Raw genomic sequence first — 27,318 nt, 5'->3', positions numbered from 1 at the left:
CATTTTGTCCCTCACCTGCTTCGACTTGGGCAACAACGTCATCACCTTCTCTAATTTTCCTTCTTTAGTCACTCCAACCAGGGGAGGGTTATTTTCTCTATTCTAAGGCACTATCTTTCTCCTTTCCTCTTTCTCTCCATAATTCTCTAATATCATCATGACGGATGATGGTTGTAGAAGGTTAAAGCCGGGAGGGGGCATAGGCCCTCCCCACTATAATCCTTGCCTCGTATGGAACTTTTTGTGACCCCTCATATCCTTTGCAATTTGTTCTTAAGGAAGAATGAAGGTCTTACTCCCTCCTCCAATGAATTGTTGATGGCGATAGTGATACTAGTCGATATATTATGTTAATTTTTTTTTTCTTCTTTTCTTTCCCTCAGTTTTACCATTATAAATTAGTGATATTTTTCTCTTATCTTGGAGATTCACACGGCTATGCCTAAGACTACTGAATCGTGATAAAGCCACAGACAGACTCGATGCTTTCTACATCTATGAATTTGCTTGGATCGTTATTTATCAATCTTTACTTGATGCCCTCGGACTTGATGCATTCTTTTACTTATAGTTTTGCTTGATGTAATTGGGTGTAGAGCTTATGTCTAATAGTTGTCGCTCTATTTCTCATCTTATTTATGTGTCAATCACTTACCATAATTATTTTATTGTCTATCGGCTTTTTCTTAAAAAGAGATAGGATGAATGATTTTTAAGTGATCGGCCATAGTTTTATGGCAACAATTTTAGATAAAAGCAACAGATAAAATATTAGCTAATTGAGGGAATTGCTTGATAATTAAAAAATTGTATAAGATATTTGAATCCAATTGAAGAGGAATTAGAAGGATCAATTATGTTTTCACAACTTGATAATTTGCTGATACTTACTTGCGAAAGTTGGAGTTGACTTTTCTGGACCAATAGCACGGCAACAAGTGGATTTATAGGTCAGATTTACACAATTATTCTAATATATAAGATGGTGGATAAGGATAATTCTCACATGCACTGCAACAGGTGGGATATCCTAAAATAATTGAGAACCAATAGTTAATTAGTTGCTGTAATTATCGGATCAGATTCAAATCCGTTTAGTAGATTAGTGGTCCATCGATATATATATATAATTGAATTACTGGATAGAAAGTTTATTCCAATCAAATTAGAACAAGGTTAGATATTCTCCTAGAGTCCTAACATAGAGGTTCGGCAATTTGAGAACATATTAATACTCAAGGTTTATTTTAAAAAAAGATCTTCTTATTTAAAAACCCCCCATCCTATTTTCAAATATAGTTGTAAAGGGAAAAACTTTAAAACATAGGAATATACTAGATATTATGCAAAATAACCTTAATACTCTTGAATAAGTCTTTTAATTTAATATAAGATAAATAGATAATTATACTTTAAGATCAAACAAGGGGTCTTTTAAATATTTTTATATTTATTTGTGAAGTTTACTAAGAATATGCCTTACGAGGAGGTGGTTAATTGGCTTTTGCAAGTATAACTAAGCAACAGAATTAATGGACAAAAATGTCAAAACGACGGATCGTTTTACTATAACGATAAAATCTATGTGCTAAATTGCAAAATACCAAATGAAAAAAGATCTGTCCGCTGACCTGGCAATCCTACCACCACTCGGAAAAATCATTCCTGGCCGTTCAGAATCATGATCGGTCACTACTCACCGTTCGATGTTTTGATTCTAAGTAGAAAACAACGAAACGTCAGAGATATTTTTGACATATTTCACTACGAGTTAAGGTGTTCCGGCTGACCAACACAACGTCTTCGCCGACCAAAGAAAGCCGCGGTCCCCATGACCGCGTAGAACCTTCTTAATACCACCCTTCTATTTTACTTTCTCCTAATCACGGCAGGATTAATGAAACCTAATACTACTATTATTATTAATTAAGAAATTAAATAAACGTGCGCTCGTCCACCAACCGGCTAACTCTTAAGTCTTAACCCGTCCTTTCTCTCTCTTCCTATCTTCCTCTCTCCTCTTTCCTCTCTCTCTCTCTCCTTTTTCTGGCCGCCGTGGGTAAACCGCTCGCCGCTCGCAGTTTTAGGGTTTTTCCATTCGCCAGATCTAGTCGGCGCCGAAGGTTCTTCGGATCTCTTCTCTGATCTCCTCGAATTCCATGTCGGATTTAGTTTTTTAGGGCTCCGAAAGATTTCTTGATCAAGTCGGTCGATTCTGTTGGTTTGCGTTCGATTAGCGTCTTAGAGTTATAGATTTCGTTATCTAGGGTTCCGTTACGATGTCTTGTGGGTCTTTAGGGTTTGATTTGACGGTTTGAGATTAGATCGATCAGGGCTGGCTCTTAGGTCGGTGGAATAAAAAGAAAGAGGAAATTTTGTTCTTTTATCGCGTTGGATTTTTATTTGCTAGTTGGATTGGCCTAATTAGAAAATTAAGGGATAGTTATTTGATTTTGTCGTTAATCTGAGTCGAAAAGATAATTTCTTGAGTGCTTGTTAGGAATAGGGCAGGTATCTTATTAGGGTCTTGCGGGGTTTGCTTTAGCTTTTTGTAGGAATTTGTTTCGCGTGTGCGGGATGGGTGGTTCTAATGACATGGGTGGCAATGGGCCAAGGGTTCCGAAGCAATATGGTATAACAAAGCCAATATCAACTGCTGGGCCTTCGGAGGCTGATCTCCAGAGGACGGCAGAATTAGAAAAGGTCTGGAAAGTTTGGTGATTGATGTGATTCCGTAGCTTGATCTTATACTGTCTATATACTGATTATGCGTGGTGTTTTATCTCATTACAGTTCTTGGTTGATGCTGGGCTGTATGAAAGCGAGGAAGAGGCTGCAAAGAGAGAGGAGGTTCTCGGAGAAATTGATAAGGTAGATATTTCTTTCTTTTTTGCTCTTGCCATATCAAGTTCATTGCTTTAAAGATTGTTGCAGTATTAGCAGTTGTACTGTCTTATAAATTACTCATTGATACATTTCAACAATGGATACTATGAAATTTATCTACTAAGCTTTTATATAAGATTTCACATTGATGAATTTTTCTTACGGAAACTCACAGTGTTGTATATAATCACTGTAGTAATTCAGTGAGGCTAGATAACACTCATATATAGTCATCTTAATGAAAGACCATTAGTTACATCATGCATCAAATTTCAGAGAAATGGTTGAATGTTCTGTATTAAAGGATCTCAACTTTTTTTCCCTGCAAAATCTAATAAGGTTCACTCTATTAGGGCTCCCCATTTCCCAGATTAGTTTTCTTTTCTTCTTATGAAAATATTTTTGTTGGTCTTTCACAAGTTGCTATAGTAAAAGATTCTTTTTTGCTTGACATGGTTTGTGTTCTTCCGAGAACCTAACTTGTGTTAGGTTGTTAAGTAAAATAGTAGAATGACAACCTGGGATTGCCTCTTTGAGATGCTGCACCAACCTGGTACATTACTTGGTCTTCCTGCATGTTCAATTCGTCTTAAATTCTTAATCAATCATATTATGGATTCATCAATTAAAGCAATATTAGCTACAGATATTGTACAACCGGGGAGTTTCTAGTGAATTCATCTTAAGTTTTATCCCTCATTAGTTGTAGCTTCATCATTCATATCCTTGACAGTATCCTCGTAAATTCTAGACACTCCCTTCTTATAAAAAAGCCACCATTTTATTCCTAGGAATAATATTGTAAGCTTTCCCTAAATCATGAAGCGAAATAGTGCTTTGGATTGATGATCTTCTCGCTTACCTGCAATTAGTGGTAGTGGTATAGGGCGGGACTTTCTAGTCTTATCTAGCTCATTGTAATTTTTTTTCTCTTTTTCATACCTACCCTTGAAAAGAGGGGCTGGACTGGGATCGTTCGCCAACTTAGGCCCTGATGAAGAAAGTTGGAGCGACATTGTATTAGAACATATTACCATCTTTGGGGATAAGGGGGTGGAACAACCTATTTATTTACTTATTGCATCTCAGGACAGGAGTCGTCGTCTAGGCGTTCCTTCTTGTTTTGATCTCCTCTATGCCTAGGACGCTGTCTGGGCCAAGAGCCATAGTTATTTGCTCTTTCCATGGCTCGAAAGAACCTGCAAAGGGAGCAAGAAAATGGGTGCTATAAGGCACAACGGCTTGAGCGTTCCCTTTATGTGAAATGGGTCATTGCTTGCACTTCTCACCCTTGATCAGGGGATTCATTAAAGGGATTGACTGATTCCAGACTGAACTTTTTGGTATATCTTTGTTAACTTAGAAGAGCCCCTTAGAGAATTTCTGATCCGACCTAACTTTTGGCTTGGGCTCATTGATGTGGGAACCCAGATCTTTTCATCCACACTGGGCAAGCAAAACCCTTATTTTTGGATCTACACTCAAGAACGATTACAAAAGGCTGTCGTCATTCAAAGGAGGTTGATTACTTGAGTAAAAAGGTTCGACGGATGTCCTATCCTCTAAGGGTGGCTCACCAGCCCGACTTACTTTCGTCACATATCCGCCTTAAGAAGAAATCTACAATTGTCCTTCCTACCGCACAAAGGGTGCCATACTCAGGAAAGTAGAGTTTTATTCTATTTTGGAATTAGATCTGTTGGAACTTTCATATGTGTTATGCCTCTATGCGAATTAGTCACTTGATTGAGACCAAGAATTGCTCGACCTACTATGCAAGGAATCATTGACTTACATCATGATATCTTTTTCTTCCTCATTCTGATTTGGTTTTTGTATCATGGATGTTGTTCGCGCCTTATGGCATTTCAACGAGCAAACTAATCCAATTCCGCAAAGGATGGTAGTCTTCTTTTCTCTTCTATGGCTCTCCATCAATTGCTTACTAAGTCAAGAAAGAGGGAAATTAGGTTGCTTTTTCAAAATGACCATTCTTTTTTCAACTGTTCTCATTGTATGACATTAATTTGGAACTTCATCATAATTTCTGCAAGTCTGTATATCTTCTATCTCTGTCTATGTTTACCGTACTCCAATTGTCTGACATTTTTATTGTTCTCAATTTTTTTTTCAATAAGCCAGTCAACCAAATTTAATTTAATGTCACCAAAGTTAAACTATGAAATCTTTTTTTTTCTGTAGACTTTTACTATAATTAGTTCAAAAAAAATAAGTTAAAGAGTGTTGAATGGATCTATTTTTTTATAATTGTTTATAGGTATCCATCCCTTTGTCATGATAAAATTGAACATAACATATTCAATTGGTGGCATTAAAAGGAATCATTGAATGAAGGAGATGTAGGATCATGTGTTATCTTCTGAAGTTATAAATTTCTCCCTTACATAAAATAGAGGATATAAAACATGACTATGCAATCTGGTCCTTTCTGGTTAAAATTTTAAATCTTGCTCATCCATATTGAACCAAGTTTTGTTTTATTAATGTTGTCAGAATGAACATGGAGAACTTGCTTATTTTCTCATTTGATGTGTTCTCTTTATCTTCTTTATTTATCAGTATATCATGTGCAGATATGCTATTGGTTTAATTGTTGTAAAAATTTCATTCAGCTATCAGTGGAACTTATTTAAACTCATTTGGATTCTTAGATTGTTAAGGCCTGGGTGAAGCAATTAACTCGCCAAAGAGGGTACACTGATCAAATGGTGGAGGATGCAAATGCTCTCATTTTTACATTTGGATCTTACCGCCTAGGGGTAATACATGTTGATTTCTGCTCTATGGAGATTTTAATTATTTTCTTATGTAGCTTATTTGGTAGTTTGTAGCTGTGAATAATACATGGTGTGCATATATATTTTAAATTAATCATAAATAATAGAAAGATTGTGCTATACTAAATTACTTGATCTTGAAAACCACCCTATCCAGCCCTTATCTGCAAAGAGGAGGTCATTGACCCTATTCCAACTATGGAGCATATCTCTTCTTGTGTATTGCTTACTGTTAGCTTTCTATTTTTCATTGTTTTGATATTGAGCCACAGAAGAAGAATGATAATATATGTTGGATCTAAAGAAGCTAGGAATAGAACTATGGGAAACTATTGTCCCCTGTAATTGTTTGATGTAGAGGAAATGCAAGATTAACTAATGACTCAGTTAATCATCTGCTGATTAAGTTGGAAATTGGAATAGATACAAACTGGCATGTGCTTTTTTGGGTCGAATCAGTAGATTAGATTAAATCAGCTTGTTGTCTAGTAGACATAGCCTTTACTTTCATGGCTATTTAAGTTTACTTACGCTTCCTCGTATGGGGTCAGGATTTACCTTCCGCATTTGCCCTATGCTCTTAAAACACTAAATAATTAAACCACATTTATTTAGTATAAATATTCAATTAACAACAAGGTACAAATTATGTAGATTTAAAAGAACATTAAGGCTGTGCCTGGATCAATATTTTTCTTGGTACTTAACTTTTTAGGATGTGAAATGCAACATGCATATTAGTCATACTACTACTAGATTTACATGTCTCTCCAGAGGGTTATAATTTCGAAGTTCTCGCTTATCTGTATATTAACTTACAGAGTTTGCTGCATGGCAACATAGGGAAAAGTTAGAGATTAACATAATCCATTGGAAAGGGGATAAGTTGGCAACAGATGCATCTGAGGTGGCTATGCACGATTAGTGGCGGTGCTCTTTTATTTTTAGTACAAATATTATATGATTTGTACTGTTCAATATTTGCATTGTTCTTGTTATTGTATCCTACTCCATTGTCTTAGTCTGATTCTTTAGATATATATACTGTTGCCTGTCTTTTAGTTTTTTTATTCTTGTTCTTTTCATGCAATTTCTGCTTTAAAATCTGGAAATTTACTAGTAGTTTGTTGTAAGTTGAAGTGTTCTTATGAATGCTAAACAATTCTGTATCATGACTGAATCTTTTGTTCCAATTTCTGATTTCGAGAATCGGGAAATGTTTCCGTTTCATTGTTTTATTTTTATATTGGAAGAATTTTATCGGAAATGCTTCCATTTCATTGTTTTTTTTTCCTAGTAGAAGAATTTTGTATAGGTTTGAAGATGATATATGTTCTGGTAGGTTCATGGACCTGGGGCTGATATCGATACTCTCTGTGTTGGGCCATCTTATGTTAATCGAGAGGTGATTTCTCTCTTATTATTTTGAGGTTTGATCTATTAGATATTATCTTCTCTAGTGGCACTTTATTTGCTACCTACTTCCTGCAGGAGGACTTCTTTATCATCTTGCATGATATTTTAGCAGAAATGGAGGAAGTGACTGAACTACAACCTGTTCCAGATGCCCATGTTCCTGTCATGAAACTCAAATTTTGTGGAATATCTATTGATCTCCTTTATGCCAGTGTCTCTCTCTTAGTTGTTCCCCAGGTAAACCTACTGGGAAGGAAGCTGATTTCTGCAAGTTCTTCAATCATGTATCTTTGTCACCATGTGCTAATAATATTTGTTCAGTGTCATTTTGCCTGTGCATCTCTGTAAGTTTGCTTCGCTTTTATGGACTATAATCAAATTCCCATGCTGTAACCTGCACTATTGTTTTATTAGAAACACGGATGACATGTTTATATTGTGTTAGTTAACAGTTAACAATCTTTTTTGTTGCCATACCTCCCTGATGTTTTTAATTGGGTCAAGAACTTCTGAGAACTACAAGTTTGTATTCTTCTAATGATCTATTTTGCTGTAAAATCTTTCTAATGATCTATTTAGCTGCAAAATCTTACTTTGAGGACCACTTCTATGCTTCATTTTTAAGCAGCCTAATTGAAGAGTGTTCTTTCCTTCTGTCCTCATGAAATGGAACTTCTTTTACTTTACCTTTCTATTGCATCTTTTGTTGAAACTTGAAAGTTCTGTGCACTATATACACTTTCAATGAAAAGTAATTTATCCAACGACTGTTGTGCGCGCGCGTGTGTGTGCTTGTATAATATAACACATTTTGAGCTGTTGATATTGCCTCAAGATTGTAAAAAAAATGCATCATGAGAGGTATTGAATAGTAGCAGAAGTGTTAAAACTTATCTTGGCCTGCCTGATGGGGGAGAGATCATATGTCCCTTCAGAACTTTGTGAAAGCAATGCAATCTATGAATTTTGATGTTTACGTCATTCTTTTACATATCCCAACTGGAGAAACAAGTTGAGCTCTGCTTGAGGAAGCTATAAATCCTTTATTTGTGTGGAGACGCTTGCTTATGAAACCTTTTTGCTTATTTGTGTTCAGTATCTGCAGATGGTAAATTTTCTGTCATCATCTAGTCACCAATGCACCGTTTGTCATTGGTTTTATGGCTGGTTCATTGTTTTCTGTGTTTAAAAGAAAAGGAAATGAATGTCATACATATGCATATTATGTTATATATGTTTGTGTGTGTAAAATATCTAGTATTTTTTCAACTTATTTATAATCATGCCCATCTTGATATATGTATCGTTAATGCATCTAGTGTTGCTGCTACTACTTTTCTACAGGACTTAGACATCTCACAAGGATCTGTCCTTTACAATGTCGATGAAGCTACTGTTAGAAGTCTAAATGGCTGCAGGGTTGCAGACCAAATTCTTCGTCTTGTTCCTAATATTGAGGTTATTATTATGAATAACCCCTTTTCTTTTCGTATTTACAGTTCTTTGCCCTCTACAATATTATATTTATCTTTCTTTTTCTTGCAGAATTTCCGTACAACTCTCAGATGCCTGAAATACTGGGCAAAAAGACGGGGAGTTTACTCGAATGTAAGCTGGTTTCCTTTTGTTTGTTCTACTATGTATGAAATCTTTGAATATCTGTTTTCCTGTTTGTTTCTTGAATCAGGTGACTGGGTTTCTTGGTGGTGTTAATTGGGCTCTATTGGTTGCTCGCGTCTGCCAGCTTTATCCTAATGCTGTGCCAAGTATGCTAGTTTTTAGATTCTTCAGGGTTTATACACAGTGGCGCTGGCCAAATCCAGTGATGCTGTGTGCCATTGAGGAGGACGAACTTGGTTTTCCTGTGTGGGATCCACGTAAGAATCCTCGTGACCGAACTCATCATATGCCTATTATTACACCAGCATATCCATGCATGAACTCTAGCTATAATGTTTCAACGAGCACGCTTAGGGTTATGATGGAGCAGTTTCACAATGGTAACAAAATTTGTGAGGTATGCGGCTTCCGTTCCTCGAAAGAATTTGTAGCATAAATTATATTCTCAATCTAGAGTTCTAGACTCATTATTTTATTTTATTTTTTGTAGGATATTGAGTTGAATAAGGCCAGTTGGAGTGCTTTATTCGAGCCTTACCTTTTCTTTGAGACATACAAGAATTATTTACAAGTTGACATTGTCGCTGTGGATGTTGAAGATCTTCGATTGTGGAAGGGATGGGTTGAGTCTCGTCTGAGGCAGTTGACGCTGAAGGTAAGCACTTATTCCTTAGGGTTTTCTTGACTGCGTTTATAATTTAGGTGGATTTAACTATGTTATATCTGCAGAGGGAGGGAATCTTCTAAGTAGTATTACTTTTCTTTAGAACTTGTTGTGTCTCACATTTCTAGTTGTTTGTTTCTATTGTGTTTTATTAACAGATTGAGAGAGACACATACGGGATGCTGCAATGCCATCCATATCCATATGAATATGTAGACCCTTCAAAGCAATGTGCACACTGTGCCTTTTTCATGGGTTTGCAAAGAAAAGAGGGAGTGAAAGTACAAGAAGGCCAACAATTTGATATACGTGGAACAGTTGAGGAGTTCAGGCATTCAGTCAACATGTACATGTTTTGGAAACCTGGAATGGAGTTATATGTTTCTCATGTTCGTAGGAAGCATATTCCAACTTATGTATTTCCAGAAGGGTATAAGCGACCCCGTCCATCCAGGCTTGCAAACCAGCAGCAGTCTGATAAAGTTTGTGCTGAAGATGGCATTATGGAATGTGAGGGTGGTGGATCTGCAGAATTACGACTCAAGAGAAAAAGTGATCCTGATAAAGATGATTCTAGAACTTGCAGACCTGAGAAACGGACATCCATTAGCCCATGCAGGCAGATGTCTCCTGCACCTGAACTTGGTGGCAGTATGACAGTTGAAGTTCATGGTGTTTGTACTGCTACAGGGGCTAAGGTGGCCAGTCCATCAGTTAGTCCACAGAATACTGAGGATATGTCTTGCCTGCAGAGAAATGATGACCTAAGTATGCACGATAACCAAGTGAATCTTGGCGCCATTAGCACAAATAGGCACAGACAGACACTCTCTTCTGATGAGAATGGCGACATAGGGCCAACCTATGAGTCAAGCTCACAGGTGGATTTGGTGGATCAAAACTTCGAGGAAAATACAGCTATGGCCACCAGATGTATGGCGATAGATGGGGTATATGTTGATAGTAAGCAAGGCAACTGGACTTCACACACAGAAAATTGCAGAGCTCCACCAGAGAATGTATGCAGCAATATAAAAGGCATATCCACGAAGGTTACACCACAGCTTGTTGGCAGAGAGAACCTTGGTAGAGATGGAGAGGAATTGCAGGAGAACAGACAAGGGACAGATATAGGAAAAGCCCTTTCGGAGAATGAGCATTTAAATGGAAATGGAGCAGTAGAGAATGGCATTACAGATGAGTTAGAGGTCTTGCTTCTGGTGCATGTTTACCTTCTGAGATTTTAATGTGGTAATTTACATGTTCTCTGAATTTTCTTTTGCTCTATTTTCTTCTTTATTGTTTTCCAATCTGTGAAGCCAAGCCTTGGGGTTGGAGTGGTTCTTGAAGCTCATGGAGGTGTGAATTCCGATTCTTCCCAGAAACCAGCACTGAGGCACGTCATCTTGAACTAAAAGTTTGCATTTGGGACGTTTATTCTCTGTTTTCTTCATACTGTCCTGTCTGGTTGTTTGTTTTCTTAATTATATGATAGGTTAAGTCTGACTTCCACTGCATGAGATTTAGAAGCTTCAGCTGGAGCTGGAAGCAGCTGCAAGGCGACGAGGATCACTAACTTCGAAGGAAGGGAAGGCTTCACCTGTCATTTCTGTGGGTAAGCTACTGGCCTTGATTTGTGTTTTTGCACATGGATTGTCACGGATGGAAACCGTTTGGGGCATCCAGAAAATGTGGCATGGGCTTCACCAAAAGTTAGACATGGGAAAATGATGCACAATAATTGTTTTATGAAGTGGAATGGCCAGATGATTTGAACAACCAAAGCTCCAGGAAAATTATATTTAGTGCTCCAGGACATGGCGGAGTACATTGTCCTTTCCTTTCGGTAGGGGTTATTAGGTTTTGGTTAGGATCAGTCTTTCTTGGCATTCAATGTCTTCATCTTGTGGGTTCAGGTGCTGGAAGGGTGGATGTTCCCTCGTAGATAGACGTAGACTAGGCTAGCAGTGATGTTCCTTAACTTTCGTCTACCAAATACTTTGTATACTGTTCCCCCCCCTGTAATATAACAATCTAAGTTTGCCCTTACATTATCGCGTCATTATTGTTTGTTATCTAGTTTTGAATTCATTTATTTGTTTGCGACCTCCTAAGTTGCTGTTGTGATTAGGTTTATTGACAAATATGCCAACAGCAGTTTGATTGGCCTTCTTTATTTTACATTTTTCTCATTTGGTTTCTTAGAGCTGCTCTCTTTTAGGGCGTTTAATTTGTTCTTAGATGGTATTCTTCTTTGGATCGAATTTTCTGCAATTATTTCCTGGGGTTTTCTGTTGTGTCAACCTTGCGGATCTAGCGTTGGATTTTGAAATGCTTTTGGATGATTAATAGTTGTGGTTCCTTAGGAAGATGCACTAGATTATGAATATGGCCAGAGGAATCTTAATTCACTCACTTTAATCTCGATTACTTTGGTCAACTTCGAGTGGGATTGACCATTAACAGATTATCTATTTTGGACTATATTATTCTACCAATAAGCACGAGGGTCATCCGATCAGTGTGATAACACAGGTAACTCTGCACACACGCAAAACGTAACATAGGTATGCACTTCTTTCAAGTTTTTGATCAAAATAGGACTATTTTTTTAATTTTTTATCAGAATATATTATCCTCAAACTTATATTTAAAATGGAGTATAAATTACTGTAGTAGTCATAATAAAAATAATAATCAATTCAGTGTTTTGATCATTAAGTAATTTATAATAAAAACGCTAATCAATTCGGCGTTTTGATTCAAGTAATTTATTTCTTTAATTGAAAGATTAAATTAAAAAAAATTATATACACAAAACGCTGAACTAATTAATATTTAAGAACAAGACAAACTCTAAACTAATTAACATTTTTATTTAGAGATAAAACACTAATTAATTTAATATTTTTAATTAAAATTATAATAAATTAGATCTTATTTAGTAATAAATTTTAAGAATAGTCTATTTTGATAAAAATAAATTGAAACAAGACTAGTTTGGTCAAAAACTCGACTTCTTTCTAGTAATTTTTGGCATATGAAAATTTTAAGACTAACAGTAAGGCACAAAATCTAGAGTTAATTCCACCCAAGACCCTTTACCCATAGTCCGTTTTGTACAGACCTCTTTATTTATTTTATAGGACACTTTTAATCCCGTAATTATCGTAATATCTCTCATCCTTTTTAACCTTTCTCTTTTCTCTGAAACACACAAAAAAATGATCCCTAAGGAGCTTATAAGACGTGCGTTATACTTGTGAAAGCCGACCCATGTTCCATCCATTTTCGTAAGGATCACACATTGAGCCTATCTGAAAGAGCTACATAGAAATGAACAATAGTTCAAAGCTAGGAGTAAGTCTCCCTAAAATCAATTCTTTAAGACAATATTTGACTAAATAAAGAGGTTGGTCTAAGAGACCGACAAGTCCCATATTATACAATAATTAAGTAGCGTAATAAATTTCCTTCCCTATCTAACGGCATAAAATCAACGAGGAGAAAAAGAAATGCGAAATTCTGATTCACAAGAGATCTAATAGCCCTGGTACATTAAATAATTACAATTTATGATAAGAGGTGGAGTAGAACAACTTCCCTTCAAGTCCTCCTTATCCACTGGGATTCTTTGCTGACAACATATGCTTGTCTCTACTTTCCAAGTAATTCAAATGTGATAGATTAGAATGTATGAAGAAACATAACTTAAGATCATCATTTTAGTTTGCAAAAACTGACTTAAATTGAGGAATAATTGAAGAGGGTGTGTAGCTAGAACTTACTTTACAAATCCAATATGAGGGTGCCACCCATTAAATGATCGCCTGTAAGTGCTTCACATAGCAGAGAAATGGAGCTTGTCCTCGCATAATATATCTGAAACCAGACTGCAAATACTGCAAGTTGGACTTATAGAAACCCTGCAATTCAGAACTCTTCTAGCTCAAGCACTTGGACTGCACAAAGTGTACACACTGCAGCTCAAGCTACAGCACTTCTAGACAGTACCATCTGTTCAGAAATGAAAGCAAAACGTATGAAGAAAACTGTTTTTGAATAGACATAAATTTCACAAAAAGAAAGATCCTAGTTAGTATAGACATATAGAAGTAACTCAGACCATTGGTATGAATCTTTTCATTATATTCTGGCATGTTCATGCCCATTCTGGCAGTTAATCTAATTTACTCATACAGAGAAAGTAATTGAAGAAGAGGCAACTTACTGTGAGGTAGAACCAAATCAGCAAAGCAGATGATCTAAGAATCATGATCAATGTTTGCCGCGCTAACTAAATGTTCTTTTTCCCTACTAAGAAAACCAAAAACCTGCTTCAGGTTTCCTCTAGATGGCCGTGCATTTATTGCAAACTTGCAAATGAATACCAGCCTCTTCCTCATCTCCCACTTTGTTATGTTATCGTGCATGAAGGACTTCCCACTATCAAAAGACCCTGAAGAAAAATATTATTTCCATAAATATTTTACAAAAAAGATTCCCCACAAAAATAGTCAGTATTCTGTCAACTAAGAATGGTTCCAGGAATATTGGCAACCTAGTATCGATTTAAAAGGAAATAGAGACTAAATGCATGCATAAAATGTGGCATGCATAAGCAAAAGAATGAAGAATGGTTTAAAAACAAATTGATATACAGTAAAGCGAGTCTGTTAGATGTGCTTATAGTAAGCACACAAACACACAAAAAAAGAGCAACAGGTCCACTAAGCTGCAATTGCTATAATGTAACTTCCTGTGTGCTTGCAAGTCAAGCCCTTACATACCCACCTATCGTGTATCTCATCTTCATGCACTGAAAAATATTTTAACATAAACCACTAAGTACATCTAAGATTAGTATGAGAAAAAGAATGTAACACATGGGTACAATTCTTTTGGGCAAATTAAAGTCTTGGTTTGCATGTGATCAAGTCAATATGTCATTTAATGTGTACCACAATGCATGTCGAAAAACTAGCAGCAATCTATCTCATAAAGGCAATTAATAAGTAGATTGGCTGGAGAAGGCAATTAATGGTGGAGAGTGTTGTTGCAAAGCAATTACCCTCCTCTCCTCATTGTCATCACCTCCTTATTGTCATGCCCTAGCGATGGAAACTGGAGAAGATGATGGCAAATGGATCAAAAAATAAACAAGGATCTGCAAAACAGATCTAACTTAAGTGGCTGATCACTCTTAAGGTACTATGATAAGGAGAGAAGAGCGACGACAAGAGCTTGATAAGGAGAGTGTCATAAGTGGTAGAGGCTCCTTGATATGGTAAGTAGTCTCCCTCTCTCTCTTGCATGGGGCTAGCAGTGGGACCTCTATTCTTGTGGCACAGTCAGTGAAATTTGCGGCAAGTGTCTGCTACAAGCATAGCAATCCTTGCTCTGCTTAAACCTAAAAACAAATGCAAATCTTCTCTTGTGATTCTGATAGGCCAAACTCCTAATTAGTTGAGATATGGTAGTTCATCCAACAAAATTCACTAGTAGAGGTGATCATAGGGCACGTCGAGCTTTTCGAGCCGATCGAACTTAAATATTTATTCATAGGCCAACCCATTAATCGCGCGGGCCAAATTTGAGCTAGGCTAGAATTTTATAGCCTGTCACACCTACTAGCCCATGAGATATTGAGCCTAATATAACAGGTCAAATTTTAAAATATTATATATTATCGGGCCGAGCGTAATGGGTCTATAAAAATATTTTAGTTTTCTTTCATAGGACAATACTTATATATTAATATCTAATTTACTAAATATCTGATGTGGAATTAAAAAAATAATGAGAATAGACATGCATAACAGGATGAGCCACGTGGACACAAACCGAGCTCTGGTTGGGCTTAGCCCGATTAAAATCAAGCGGGTTAAGGCCAAGTTTGGACAAGTCGAGCCCAATGATCACCTCTGATCACTACACAACTACTACACAATATTGACATTACACTTTTCTTTGATGTATTTCCTCCTTGAAAACCTACACATTTTCCCCAAATGTCCTAAATGAAACTCGAAAACTAAAATTCTTTAACGAAAACCTTCTAGACTTGCGATATATTTTTGAGAATTTTGCCTCAAAAATCCGAGATATGTTTTAAGTTGCACTTTCTCCCCATTTTATGTTTCCATTGCAAATTCTTCATATTTCACTAATTTCGGACAATGACACATGTGAGAGAATGGAATGATTAAATTATACCAATTTTTAAGGTGCTTTTATATAAACATTGCATAGAATAGAAGCTGAAGTTTAGAAAGTACATGTCTTCTCGATGCCATACCTCCATTTTGACACCATAACTTCAATGAGCAGATTATTTGAGATTATGCTTTGCTTCAAAAGAGATACGCAAGAGATCACATCCGTTATTTTTTTCCTCTCAGGTATTGCAACTATCCATCTCGTTCTCAAAAGGATAATTTAATTTTTTACACAACAGCTTTAATTAGTAGACTAATTCAAAGATAGCAACCGATCACATTGAGATACGCATGCATCAGCCATTCATTCTTTGTACTAGTATTTGCAATCGTCCATCTCCTTCTCAAAAGTATAGTTTAAGTTTTGCCTTAGCACATGTGCCACCAGGAACTCTAATTGTCGCTGCCTTCCCTTTTCCACATGGCGCTAATCTTTACTATTGATCTATCTTCCTAAAATTTGTATTCTTGTAAATAGTTTTCGTCATCGCTAATTGTTCATCTCATTTGTAGTAAACCATAAACCTCTCTACTTATTTTGGTTTAGGTCGAATGATAAACCTTTTTTGGACCCACAAGAGTGTTGCAATCAAGTCAATCCTTAGGCTTTATGTCAATATCCAATATTTTTTGCACCCACGTAATTTGTTGTTGACAAACGTAACTCGTTGGATCCCAATGTAAATCACTAGCGATACATAATTCCATAAATACCTAAAAAATAGGATATGAACCAGTGTAACCCATTAATGGTCAACGTAATTCACTAGGGCCCTACTTTATTCACTATTGACCAACATAACCCCTTCACGTTGGTGACCTGCGTAAAACGCTTAGTACTAACGTAAGTCCACTAGATACCTACGTAATGTTATAGATACCCACATAATAAAATATAAACCAGCGTAAGACCTCTGATATTCTTTGTTTTAATAGTTAATTTGTTTCTGTCATACAAATAATTTGAAGAAAAGATGGATGTTAATGCTACTTCAAAAAGAACGAAGGTTGTTTCACGTTGCCATGCTACCAATATTTCCTCCGTATATCTGTACGTTCAAAAAAATTAACAAGAGTAACAACCACTACACAATTCCAGTCCATCTTTGATTTCCTTAGTGCTCCCTGGACTAGGTGTTCCCTAGGACTAGGTGTTATTGACATACATTCTCAATTGTTGGAAAGGTGAAAAATATTGGTTGCCATACTATTAGATGGAAGTTGGAGGAAAATGTTGTCATAGTGAGTTTGCAAATGAACAACGACGAAGTTTATTTTGGAATAAGGGCAAAGAGAGAGTTGAAGAGAAAGGAACCAAGATGCTCCAATGAAAGAGTTGAGACACGATCTCATCCATAATGTTATGAATAGCCCCTATTGGTTCATCCCGTTGCATCATAAAAAACACCTGTACTTATTTGCCATGGACATGCAAGAATGGTTGTGTATGATTTTCAACTCTTTGACGCATGCAAAATATGCAACCGAAGCTAGAAAAAAATAGGAGAGTAACCTGCGTAATTCTTATAGCCTACATTTTTCAGTAACCTACATTAGTAGCCTTCGTATTTTTGAGTAACCAACGTAACTTTTAGTAGCCTGTGTAATATCTGCACTACCTGCGTAATTTTTAGTAACCTACCTAATTATGTAGTAAACTGTGTAATTCTTTAGTAGGCTACGTAATTATTTAGTAAGCTAGGTAATTCGTTAGTAGTCTACATAATAACTGCACTACCTGTGTAAATTTTATGCTACTTGTTTTATATAGGCTCGGTGGAAGAAGAAAAATGCACGATCCGAGAAGCACAGAAAAACTTGAGGAAGAAAAAAATTCTAAAGTGCATCAATTCTTCATTCTATAATGTATATCAATTCTTTATCCTTTAATTTAAATCTATTATTTATTCTTTAATTAAATACATTAACATTAATTATAAAATAAACTTTTATAAACTTAAATGTAAATATCTATAAGGTTGCATCCCCTCGCTTTGACTACTGATGAGTAATGATGAGGGAAATTTTAGGTAGCGAAATAACTTGTGTAATTTGTCAGGATGTAGTGAAGCACGCTAGTCGTCGAGCTCACAACCTTCTGTTTATTTTTGTATGGTTCCTCTCTAGCTTCTTCTTCTTCTTTTTATGGACACAAGGACTATGGGTTGGTCCTCTTCAATTGTCTTCTATTCGGAATGGGAATAGGGTTGTCCAAATAAGATGCAGAAGATGACATAGGAGAATAAGGACTCCTCGACTTTTTGCCGCGGTTAAGTTAAGATCTTAACAACCGTATTTCGGTTGTTAAATTTGCTAAGGCCAAAGTGATTGTCCTCATGTTGTCCTCCACTTGTTATGCCTAGGGCTATCAAAGTAATCAAGCATGCTCAAGCTTGACTTGATAGAACTCTATAAGGCTTGAAATAATTATAATATATATACAATATGACTAATATTTCTATAGTATACTATAAATGTTTTATATTCTAATATTTTTTAAGTGGATTGATATGTAATCTGATCTTATAGAGTTTATAACTTTGATTCTATTAGTTTATAATTTTGAATTATGCATTATTTTAAGCTTGATTTAAGTCTAAATCAAGCTTAGTTTAATTCAAGTTTGATTAGGCTCAAATTTGGCTCGAATTGATTAAAACTTTGAATTACTTACTGATAAGCTCATTTAGGCTCGAGCTCAAAATTAGCTTGAATTGAAATTATTTCAAGCTTGATCACAAATATAGGCTCAAAATTAATTTCAATTTCAAGAGCTTGATTACACCCCTAGTTGTGCCAACCCACGTAGTGAATTATGATAATACTATCAATGTCCTATTAATACCTTGTTATTCTTAGAGGGCCGCTCATCTACTATGGCAACAACAAGAAAGGGCCTCGCAACATCATAGGGCGCTACGATATCAAAAGGCCAATCTTTTATTGCAAGCAATTCTTGCTCCTCCGTTGTGATCTCCAACACTTCAACAAAATCATTGGCCTTTAGGATTGCCATAAAATTATCCAATTTAAAACGGTATTTCTTCAAGCCTACCGCTTCATTCGCGGATAACTAGAGAAGCACTTATTGGCAACTAGAGCCTAAAATACTCCATATTAAAAAATACGCAGACAATATAGATTAGTACAGGACTTAAAATGACGCACAAGAGAACAACTAGAGATATAGATCTCTGACTTTTGCCGATTCTTCTTCACCTTAAATTTCTCCATCCTATTTATCATAGTAATTAAGGAAGATAAAGATACTTATGGTCAGCACCAGCCACCAGCCCAAGAATATCGGCTCAGTAAAGGGATATCTTCCAAATACTAAGACAATTTAAGTGAGCAAAAGTAGTAGCTCCTCTAGAATAGAATACTCCTCTAGAATAGAATACTGGAAAAAATGTACAATATATATACATCCTCACTAAATCAAGGATGTTTTCTCCAACATTGCTCTCTGCAAGCTTCTGTAAAATAATCTCCAGTCTCTGGTGATTAATCAGACTAGAGTTATTAAAATGTCTTGCTAAGAAAGGAATCTCTCTTGACAAAAATTCTTCGATAATATTCGGTTTCCTTTATCTTCAACTCTCTTCGCCCTCATTTCAAAATAAATTTCTTCGCCGTCCATTGGCAAACTCACTATATCGGCAGTTTCCTTTGACTTCCATCTAATAGTATAGCAATCAATCAAAAATGTTTCCACCTTTCTAATAATTGAAAATGTATATTAACAACACCTAGTCCTATAGAACACTAAGAAAATAAAAAAAAAATCGGAACGGTGTAGTGATTGCCACTGTCTTAAGAACCTCCCTAACGTGCTGGTATTGTCTTATGAACCTCCCAAACGTGTTGGTATACAGAGGAAATATTGGAGGTTTATCAACAAGAAACAACCTTGGTTCTTTTTAAAGTAACATCAACATTCATCTCTTACTCAAATTATATGTCAAACAGAAACAGATTTACTATTAAAACTAGGAATATTAGAGGTATAAAGAACCGATGACGATGATGCATGTGTATCTCAATATGTTTGAGTATCTTTGAAATAATCAGCTAATTAAAGTTATCATGTAAAAATTTAAACTATCCTTTTGAGAATGAGATAGACAGTTGCAATACTAGCGAGGAAAAAAGCAATGGATGTGATCTCTTATATATCTCTTACGAAACAAAGCATAATCTCAAAAAATCTGCTCATTAAAGTTGTCGCATCAAAATGAGAGTGACATCAAGAGGACGTGTATTTTCAAAACTTCAGCTTCTATTCTCTGTAATGTTTAGAGAGAAACAAATCAAAAATCTGTATTATAATCATTTCATTCTCTCACATTTTTCGTTATCAGACACTTTTAAAAAGTAAGGCAATAGCAAATCAACAAAAACAAAGTGAAATATGAAGAATTTACAATGAAAACATACAATTGGGAGAAAGTACAACCTGAAATGTAACTTGAGTTTTTAAGGCAAAAGTCTCAATCATTTAATCTAACAACAGCAACAACCGGTACAAGGATAACAAAAATGACAGTTAAGTGTTTTCATACTAATAATCTATCTTGCTTGTGGACAATCCCAGCCCAATGAAGAAGAAGAGTCAGCATAAGCAACTTGAGTCATCGTAAAACCATTGCCATGACATATATCGAATACAAAGTATAATAAGACAATTATTGTTACAAACAATAGCAAGCATGTTGTGCAATATGCAATACAAAATCAGAAGAAAAGCTGCCATACCTTTTACATCAAATAAGAAGGTCAAGATAGCTAGACACACGCAAACACTAATATCTTCTCCTACAAGCAGAGTAGGCAGCATTTTAAATTGTTAGACACTAACAAAGTAAGATTTACATTACTAAGAAATCATATTATCAAAGTAAAGTGAACTACAGCCTTTTTTGGGAGAAAAAATAATAAAATTAGCATAGTAGCTTACCGTCGTGACAACATACTAGTAATTTTTTCCCTTTAGGGAGATTTAACTTTGCAAAATCTATTGCTGATGGCAGATTTCTAAACAAGGAAAATCGGTCCACCTTTGAGTTCTACAAAAGAAAGAAAAAAATATTAGAGGAAAGAAGTCAATGACTGCAAAATGAAGTCAAGAATTGACATCTTTTAAGAAATGAACTCATATTTTCTTCACCCACCAAGATAGGTAGATGCAAGTAAGAATCAGCTGGTGGCACAGGAAACAAATTAGAATTGCTGTCACAATTCAATACACAGTCGACATCAGCCAATACATCGGTTACTGCAGAAACAAAAGTATATGTTGAAATTTGGATGACCAGAAAAGGAACTAATCTTGCATTCATGACGTAAGAATGAAAAAGGCAGTATGATACCTAGACAAAATCAAATCTAAATGCTCCATGAATGTATCAGTAACACCAATTCTTATGTATTAAGTCTGTGATAAATCCCTTATTCTTCACATCCATCAAAGGACAGTATCATAGTAAGTTGCACTTTCCTTTAAAGTTAATTACTCACTGTAGCAATATATACATGTTCCTTGTGAATCCATGCTTCATGCCTTTCAAAAGAGAAGCTCTAAGTGAACACTTCACAAAATGAGAAACTCTGCTAAAACTTCTACTTTCCAAAATGTCCTTTGAGATAAAGAGGGTCTTTACCAAAGCCATAAAATCAATACAAAATCTAATCAAACTTCGATCAGCACAGAAAAGGAGAAAGTGATTGTATTTGTTTATGTATTAGAAGACAGGGCATATATGCAACTTTTTTTGTAAATAGAGGCTCTAAAACAAAAATATAAACCTTTGGATGATGGTCTACATGGTTGAAAGCACCAGCATATAGAGTATCAATTAGTCCCAGAGTCACTAACCCGTATCATGCTATTACTATTTATATCGTATACATTCATGCAAAAATAAACAATTTCCTGAATCTTATTGCTTATGTATCAGGAAACACATACTTCATGAACAATTGCACCCCAAATAGTTGGGACTAAAGTCTTGGTGGTTGTTTTTGTTGCTGTTATTGTTGTTTGAATTAACAAAAAGGCTCATTACTGAGATTCATTAAGCCCCATATGAAGAATTCAAAGTATGACTCAACAAGCCACAAATTTGCCAAAGCCATGTAAATGTCGTCATACATCAAGGATTATACCGAAACTAGCATCAGATACTGATAATGAAGAGCAAATTCAAGTTTAGAATAAAAGATCAGCATACCATGTAAAGTCGAGGCCACAGCAAGATTAGTTGAAGCAAGCCAGAAAATGGACTGCTTGTCATTAGAAGATTGTACACTCATGAAATTGGTAGAAAGATCAGAGTCCCTAAACTGACAGCTAATGGTAGACTCCCCATTAACATAAGGTTCATTCATTTCATTGTTAACCAATATCCTTGAAGGCTTAACAGTAACTTGTGGAGAATATTCACCCCTTTGTGCACGATATACCCTTTCTTTTTCAACGATTTCAGCGACTCGATGCTTGCAAAGATCAGGCCCAGCATCAATTATATCAAATGCATGCTTCCAAAATAATTTAGGAGATAGACCTCGTGCCCAACTCTCTTCATCATCTCCAGCTCCAGGAATATAATGCCAGCTGAACTCTGACGATGTCCTTTGCTTAGCTATTCCAACAGGTGCTGATGACGACAGTAGAATGATAGGAGTGAAATCCCACGAATCAGAGTCAGGAACGTCATTTATCCAGATAAGGGACTTCTGAGAAATCCACAATGGACGTAAAGGCTTTTTCACATTAGATGCAAGAGAAGCAATATCAGCTCCACACATTTCAAACTGTTCCGTCCATTCATCAAGATGCCTTTCTATAGCAGCTTTCTCGGTGTCTAGAACCCACAGAGGAAGATGTAACGAGCTATCCCAATATACAGGGATGGGTCTCATTTCCATACGCTCATTCGATGAAGTACTTGACTACAGGAAAGAGATGATCAACATGACGAGGAAAATGCAAAACTAGGCATTCAGAAATATAAGAAACTGAACCATTGTTGAACATCTTTCAGTAGTACCCTATAGACACTAATGTTGTAGCAGGTTGCAAATGATAATGGAGCATGATATGATGATAATGTAATATAGAATGCTAAGAAGCTTCTAAAGCATGTACAGCATTAAACTTACAAAAAGAAACGCCAAAACTTGTACAATCAATTAGGATTGCTTAATCCTCCTGAGTGTCATTTCCTACTGAAACCCAACCTACAGATGTTCATAATATAGACAAATTCTTATTTAATGCAGAATCTGTTCCATTTTCCCTGTAAACTTGTACTTCCACTTCAGCTAGTTGTGCAACTCTTTCTTTGTTAAATTCATGACAACTTCGATGAAAGAATTTCTTTCTTCTTGAACAGAAAGTTACAGAAAAATGATAAGTAGATGTATCAGATGCAACAGTAATGTAATAATATGATCATGAATCCCTAGGCTCGCGAAATTTAAGCACGATAGTTTAATGGTATAAAGAAGTTACTTCGAAGTCTGGATAAGTTCTACCAACACTTCCATAATGAAGCAGTCTATGCTTGGTCGCGTCGCATTATAGAAAGTAAACAATGGTGCAGCATCATAGAAAGTAAATACTCAAACTCACCAATCCATCATCGCTTTCAACATATCCAGCCATCATCTGCAAATGCTTCTTGATCGCCCGATTCAAAACGCAAGCCCATATTGGTATAGTCTTCGACATGGAATCCGGAAACCGTTTCCCCTTCCTGGTCGAATCAACTATCATGCAACCTCCTCTCTGCCCTACACACAAAATGCACAAAAAGGAACATAAATATTAACACATTTTCCCACCTCAATCCACCAAAACATCCTACCTTTCTCTAAATTAGAGAAACTCAAAATAAAGATCCGAATTTCACCGATTCCCAAGAAACACTAGGACAAAATCGCATACCGGCGAGTTGTGCGACGTGGAGGTTGAGGCGAGAGGTAGAGAAGGACCAGTTGTTGTTGTGGCCATCGGTAGACTTAAAGTAGCAGGTGGAATCGAAGCGAGGGGAATACCAAAGGCCGCAGCGGAGATTTGCGAGGAGAGGGAGGTCCGGCCAAAGCGCGGCGATCTCGGAAACGAAGGTGGAATCCTCATAGATAGAGCGGAGAGCATTGTACAGAGAGTTCTCACTGCGCTTTATGCATCTCGCAGCCTTGTAGATGCTTAGTTGTTGCTCCGCCGCCATGGCGATGGAAGAGGAAAGAGAGGTTCAGAGGAGAGAGGAAGAAGAAAGAGGGGGAACGGTTTCAACTCGGAGGAATAGATGGGTTTAGGGTTCGGATCCGAACGAATCTTATATACGATCTCGTTATCGGGTCGCTTTAGTATAGTTCAGTCCGTATCCAATCTGGATCGGATCTTGATAGGCAGATAGATACATTCAGATCGGATCTTTATGTATGCAGTCGATGTTGTAAAGATGATAAGAGATAACTTTATTTAGACAGAATATTAATAAGACGATGAAAAATAATATGTAATTTGTTGAAATGGCACTGTGTTTTTTTTTTCCTATCTTCAGTTCAGTTCAGTTTTTTTTTCTTCATATTTTTCTCTCAATTACATTCGATCCAAATAAAATAAGAAAAATTTATTTTCTATTCTGTTTTCTTATATTCTATTTATCTAAATAAAATATAAATGAAAAGAGAGGGAGAAGGAAGTTGCCCTACTCCTAGCTAAAAAGGTGAACTTATTATTATTATTTTTTAGCCCTAAACTCTAGCGGAGCTTTGAGGTTTTCTATAATTAAAAGCGTCAATACAAATAAATAAGAGTGTCCGTAGTAACAATATGGTTCTAATCAGAGACAATCTCGTATAAAGAGGGTGAACGGGAACCTTGAACTGTATCTTTTGTTCGAGAGAGGAGACGATCGATCATTTATTCCTGAGGTGCAAGTTTGGTGACAATGTGTTGCGACATATGAAGAAAACTATAGGAATTAACAGTCATATAAAGCAAGTAAAAGATTGGTTTTAGTCTGAAAATTTAAAGTTGAATAAATAGAAGAAAAGATAATATATTTGGCTAAGTGCCTTAATATGGAGTATCTAGCTGGAAAGAAATAATAGAATCTTTTAAAACTATACAAAATCTATTTATGCATTTGAACATAGGCTGATATTCTTGTTCCTATGCTGGACATAAACTCAGGGAGAAGAAGCGGTAAAACGAGCTCGCAAGCTATTGCTGGACTTAGCAAAAGAGGATATGGCGAATGTAGAAGACTAATGCGCCTTCCAGGGGCTTCAATGAAACAGGGCTACGGCCTGATTGCCAAAAAAGAGAGTGTCTATATAGAGGTGGACAATAATGCAGTTTCAAAGGTGTAATTATGTAGAAGAAAATTCGTTACAATTTGAAGCCAAGAATAAGATACTAATATTGTGTATAAAGATTACATTTCCATATTAATCTGTTTCTTCTCCGTCTTCTATAACAGAAAATTTGGATTCCTTGAAGTGAAATCCAAGTCTGGAATGGAGTCCTAAAGGTTAAATAACTTTTTCTTTGTGAAGCAGATAATTTGAAAATTAAAAATTTAAAAATTAAAAATCGGAGTGATATGTGGATAGGCTACTGAGTACTTACCATTAGGCAAGTCTTTCTTGGAAATTTCGTTACCTGTCTAGTTCTGAATAAATATTTAAACTCATAGGTCCATCAGTAGCATAGAAAGTGCATCTGTACCTTAATCTTATGGGTACCATGAAATAACATAGTAACACTAGAGGTGATTATATTGCAGGCTGGCCCAGCTGGTTAGTGCTAAATTTATCGACTTAATTAGATTTAAATATTTCTTTATGATTTTACTCATTAATTATTCGAGCTGGATTATATTCGAGTGAGACTAAAATATTATAGTATTGCCCACTAACATAATACGCTAAGTTTAAAAATTATTATATTGTATCAGACAGAGCATAATGAGTTTTTATAATAATAGTTTAGTTAGCTTTCGTATGAATAGTTCTTATATAGTGATATTCAATAAATTAAATATCTTACGTGGCACTACGACTATAGGTGTACATAATGATTAAGCTTTCAAGCTAATTGGCGCAGGCAAAAGTTTAACCCATCATGTCTATTTAGGGGTGAAAACAGATCGGATACGGATTGGATAGTACTAAACTCATATGTGGATTCATATTTTTAGTTCAGATACAAATAGCAAAATTTAAAATCATATCCTAACTATACGGATACGGATAATTTTCGGATAAAAGATCGGATCTTAAACGGATATTGATTGAATTTAAAATAATTATAATATTTTATTTAGATATAACTAACACAAAATTATTAAGAGTTTTACAACAAATAAATTTTTTATGTCAAATATATAAAATTAAAGAAATTAATCTCTATAAATAATATATAATGTATTATTACTAATAATATTAATATTTACTATTTAAATTAAGTAAATTAAAAACTATAAATCATTTAAAAATATATGCGAGTAAACGGATATCCGATATCCGTATCCGAACCCGAAAAATATATCCGACCCGTATCCGAATTTTTTTCAAAAATTCTATCCGTATCCGAATCAAATAGAAATTTTTTATCTGAATCCGATCCGAGTCGAGTCGGATAGCAGGTCGGGTCGGAGTTAATCCGACCCGTTTTCACCCCTATGTCTATTACCATCTCGGCCTTGGGCTAAGTCGAGCCCAAACCGAGCTCGAGCTGGTTGGGCCCAATGATTAGTTCTAGGTAACACCTTTAGTAATATTTATCATTTATTGTTCATTCATGAAGTGTATTTTTCTTGATTTTTATTATCAGTCGATGCCTATAGATTAAAAAGTTTCAAACTTTTCTAATTCGACCCACTTCTAGAAAATATGTCTTTCTCTTTTATATTTTTACAGACCAACATAAGATTTGTGTATATGCATGCTTGCACAAATATTCTAAATAATTTAATATGTATAGTATATTTTAAAACACATTGCCAATTATATAAACCTTAGATTGCCAATTTAATATGTAGCTATCCAAGTGTAATTGATCAAACACAAGTAGTAATTTATGTACATATATGTTTTTTATTATCATTTGATGTTTGCTCATGCATACATATATGTATATATTTGTGTAATACAACTCTGCAAAGTTATGATTGTTAGATAATTGGTTGATTAAGATGTTTAAATTATTATTATCGACTAATAATATATATCATACGCTCTAACATAACCTATAAAATCGTACCTGGACAAATATTTAGATAGCAAAATATGCAGTAATCTATATCACAATACTAAAAGAATGGGAAACAAAAGTAAGTCTTATATTACTTTAGCCAATTAATTATTATTTTTTAAAGCTCAAATCATTAGGCAACATACATACCACAGTAATATATCATACCCTTGAACAGAAAAGCTTTACTGTTATCAATAATCATTCTACGTATAGTTGACACGACAGTTGATTACAGCGACTCCCATTTGCAAGTGATTCAAGATCTGGAGTCTTAGAGTTGACCATATATAGTTTCTAGTATGATCATGGTAGGCAGAACTGAGGTGATTCAAAATGATTATTAATAAAGTTTAATGATTAATTATCATTTTAATCCTTCATTTTCTCTCTCTCTCTCTCCTCATCTTAGCAACTATAAATAATATTTTAATCACATAACATAAAATA

At 35.5% G+C, this 27,318-nt stretch overlaps 2 protein-coding genes across 7 annotated transcripts; one reads left to right on the top strand and one right to left on the bottom strand.

The window, feature by feature from the left end:
• Positions 1 to 1,977: 1,977 nt before the first annotated feature.
• On the top strand, positions 1,978 to 11,446 carry LOC140765513 (nuclear poly(A) polymerase 4-like). 2 transcript variants are annotated; one of them, XM_073104641.1, is made up of 12 exons: positions 1,978 to 2,703; positions 2,794 to 2,871; positions 5,559 to 5,666; positions 7,027 to 7,089; positions 7,176 to 7,337; positions 8,445 to 8,558; positions 8,646 to 8,708; positions 8,788 to 9,117; positions 9,211 to 9,375; positions 9,543 to 10,592; positions 10,704 to 10,780; positions 10,912 to 11,446. In XM_073104641.1, the coding sequence occupies exons 1-12, from the start codon at positions 2,578 to 2,580 to the stop codon at positions 10,958 to 10,960; spliced, it is 2,385 nt and encodes a 794-aa protein (XP_072960742.1). In that variant the 5' UTR covers positions 1,978 to 2,577; the 3' UTR covers positions 10,961 to 11,446. The 2 variants fall into 2 exon arrangements, with proteins under 2 accessions (XP_072960742.1, XP_072960743.1); XM_073104642.1 differs by having other exon boundaries at positions 10,880 to 11,446.
• Positions 11,447 to 12,721: 1,275 nt separating this feature from the next.
• On the bottom strand, positions 12,722 to 23,913 carry LOC140766230 (uncharacterized protein C3F10.06c). Of its 5 annotated transcripts, none has more exons than XR_012105305.1 (9): positions 23,551 to 23,913; positions 23,236 to 23,396; positions 21,833 to 22,553; positions 20,774 to 20,877; positions 20,560 to 20,668; positions 20,358 to 20,417; positions 13,616 to 13,843; positions 13,173 to 13,401; positions 12,723 to 13,044 (listed from the first exon to the last, which is right to left on the bottom strand). XR_012105305.1 is itself a non-coding variant. In XM_073105712.1 (8 exons), exons 1-7 carry the CDS (start codon positions 23,758 to 23,760, stop codon positions 13,650 to 13,652), a joined length of 1,554 nt encoding a protein of 517 aa, XP_072961813.1. In that variant the 5' UTR covers positions 23,761 to 23,894; the 3' UTR covers positions 12,722 to 13,401; positions 13,616 to 13,649. The 5 variants fall into 5 exon arrangements, 3 of the variants coding, with proteins under 3 accessions (XP_072961813.1, XP_072961814.1, XP_072961812.1); XR_012105304.1 differs by having other exon boundaries at positions 12,724 to 13,041; XM_073105712.1 differs by having other exon boundaries at positions 12,722 to 13,401; positions 23,236 to 23,391; positions 23,551 to 23,894.
• Between the last annotated feature and the right edge of the window lie 3,405 nt (positions 23,914 to 27,318).

Source organism: Typha angustifolia, chromosome 8 (genome assembly GCF_048772165.1).
Source record: "Typha angustifolia cultivar Huaian chromosome 8, ASM4877216v1, whole genome shotgun sequence".
NCBI lineage: Eukaryota > Viridiplantae > Streptophyta > Magnoliopsida > Poales > Typhaceae > Typha > Typha angustifolia.
The sequence above is the reverse complement of the archived record's forward strand: the minus strand, read 5'-3'. Positions and strand labels throughout refer to the sequence as shown.

Excerpts from the sequence above, each read along its gene's own strand:
- LOC140765513 (XM_073104641.1), top strand. The coding sequence starts at position 2,578 with ATGGGTGGTTCTAATGACATGGGTGGCAATGGGCCAAGGGTTCCGAAG. Across the intron at positions 7,338-8,444 it reads CTCTCTTAGTTGTTCCCCAG|GACTTAGACATCTCACAAGG; the intron begins GTAAACCTACTG and ends ACTTTTCTACAG. Across the intron at positions 10,781-10,911 it reads TCCCAGAAACCAGCACTGAG|AAGCTTCAGCTGGAGCTGGA; the intron begins GCACGTCATCTT and ends CATGAGATTTAG.
- LOC140766230 (XM_073105711.1), bottom strand. The coding sequence starts at position 23,833 with ATGGCGGCGGAGCAACAACTAAGCATCTACAAGGCTGCGAGATGCATA. Across the intron at positions 22,554-23,235 it reads TTGAAAGCGATGATGGATTG|TCAAGTACTTCATCGAATGA; the intron begins GTGAGTTTGAGT and ends TCTTTCCTGTAG. Across the intron at positions 20,878-21,832 it reads TGTGGCCTCGACTTTACATG|TAACCGATGTATTGGCTGAT; the intron begins GTATGCTGATCT and ends TTGTTTCTGCAG.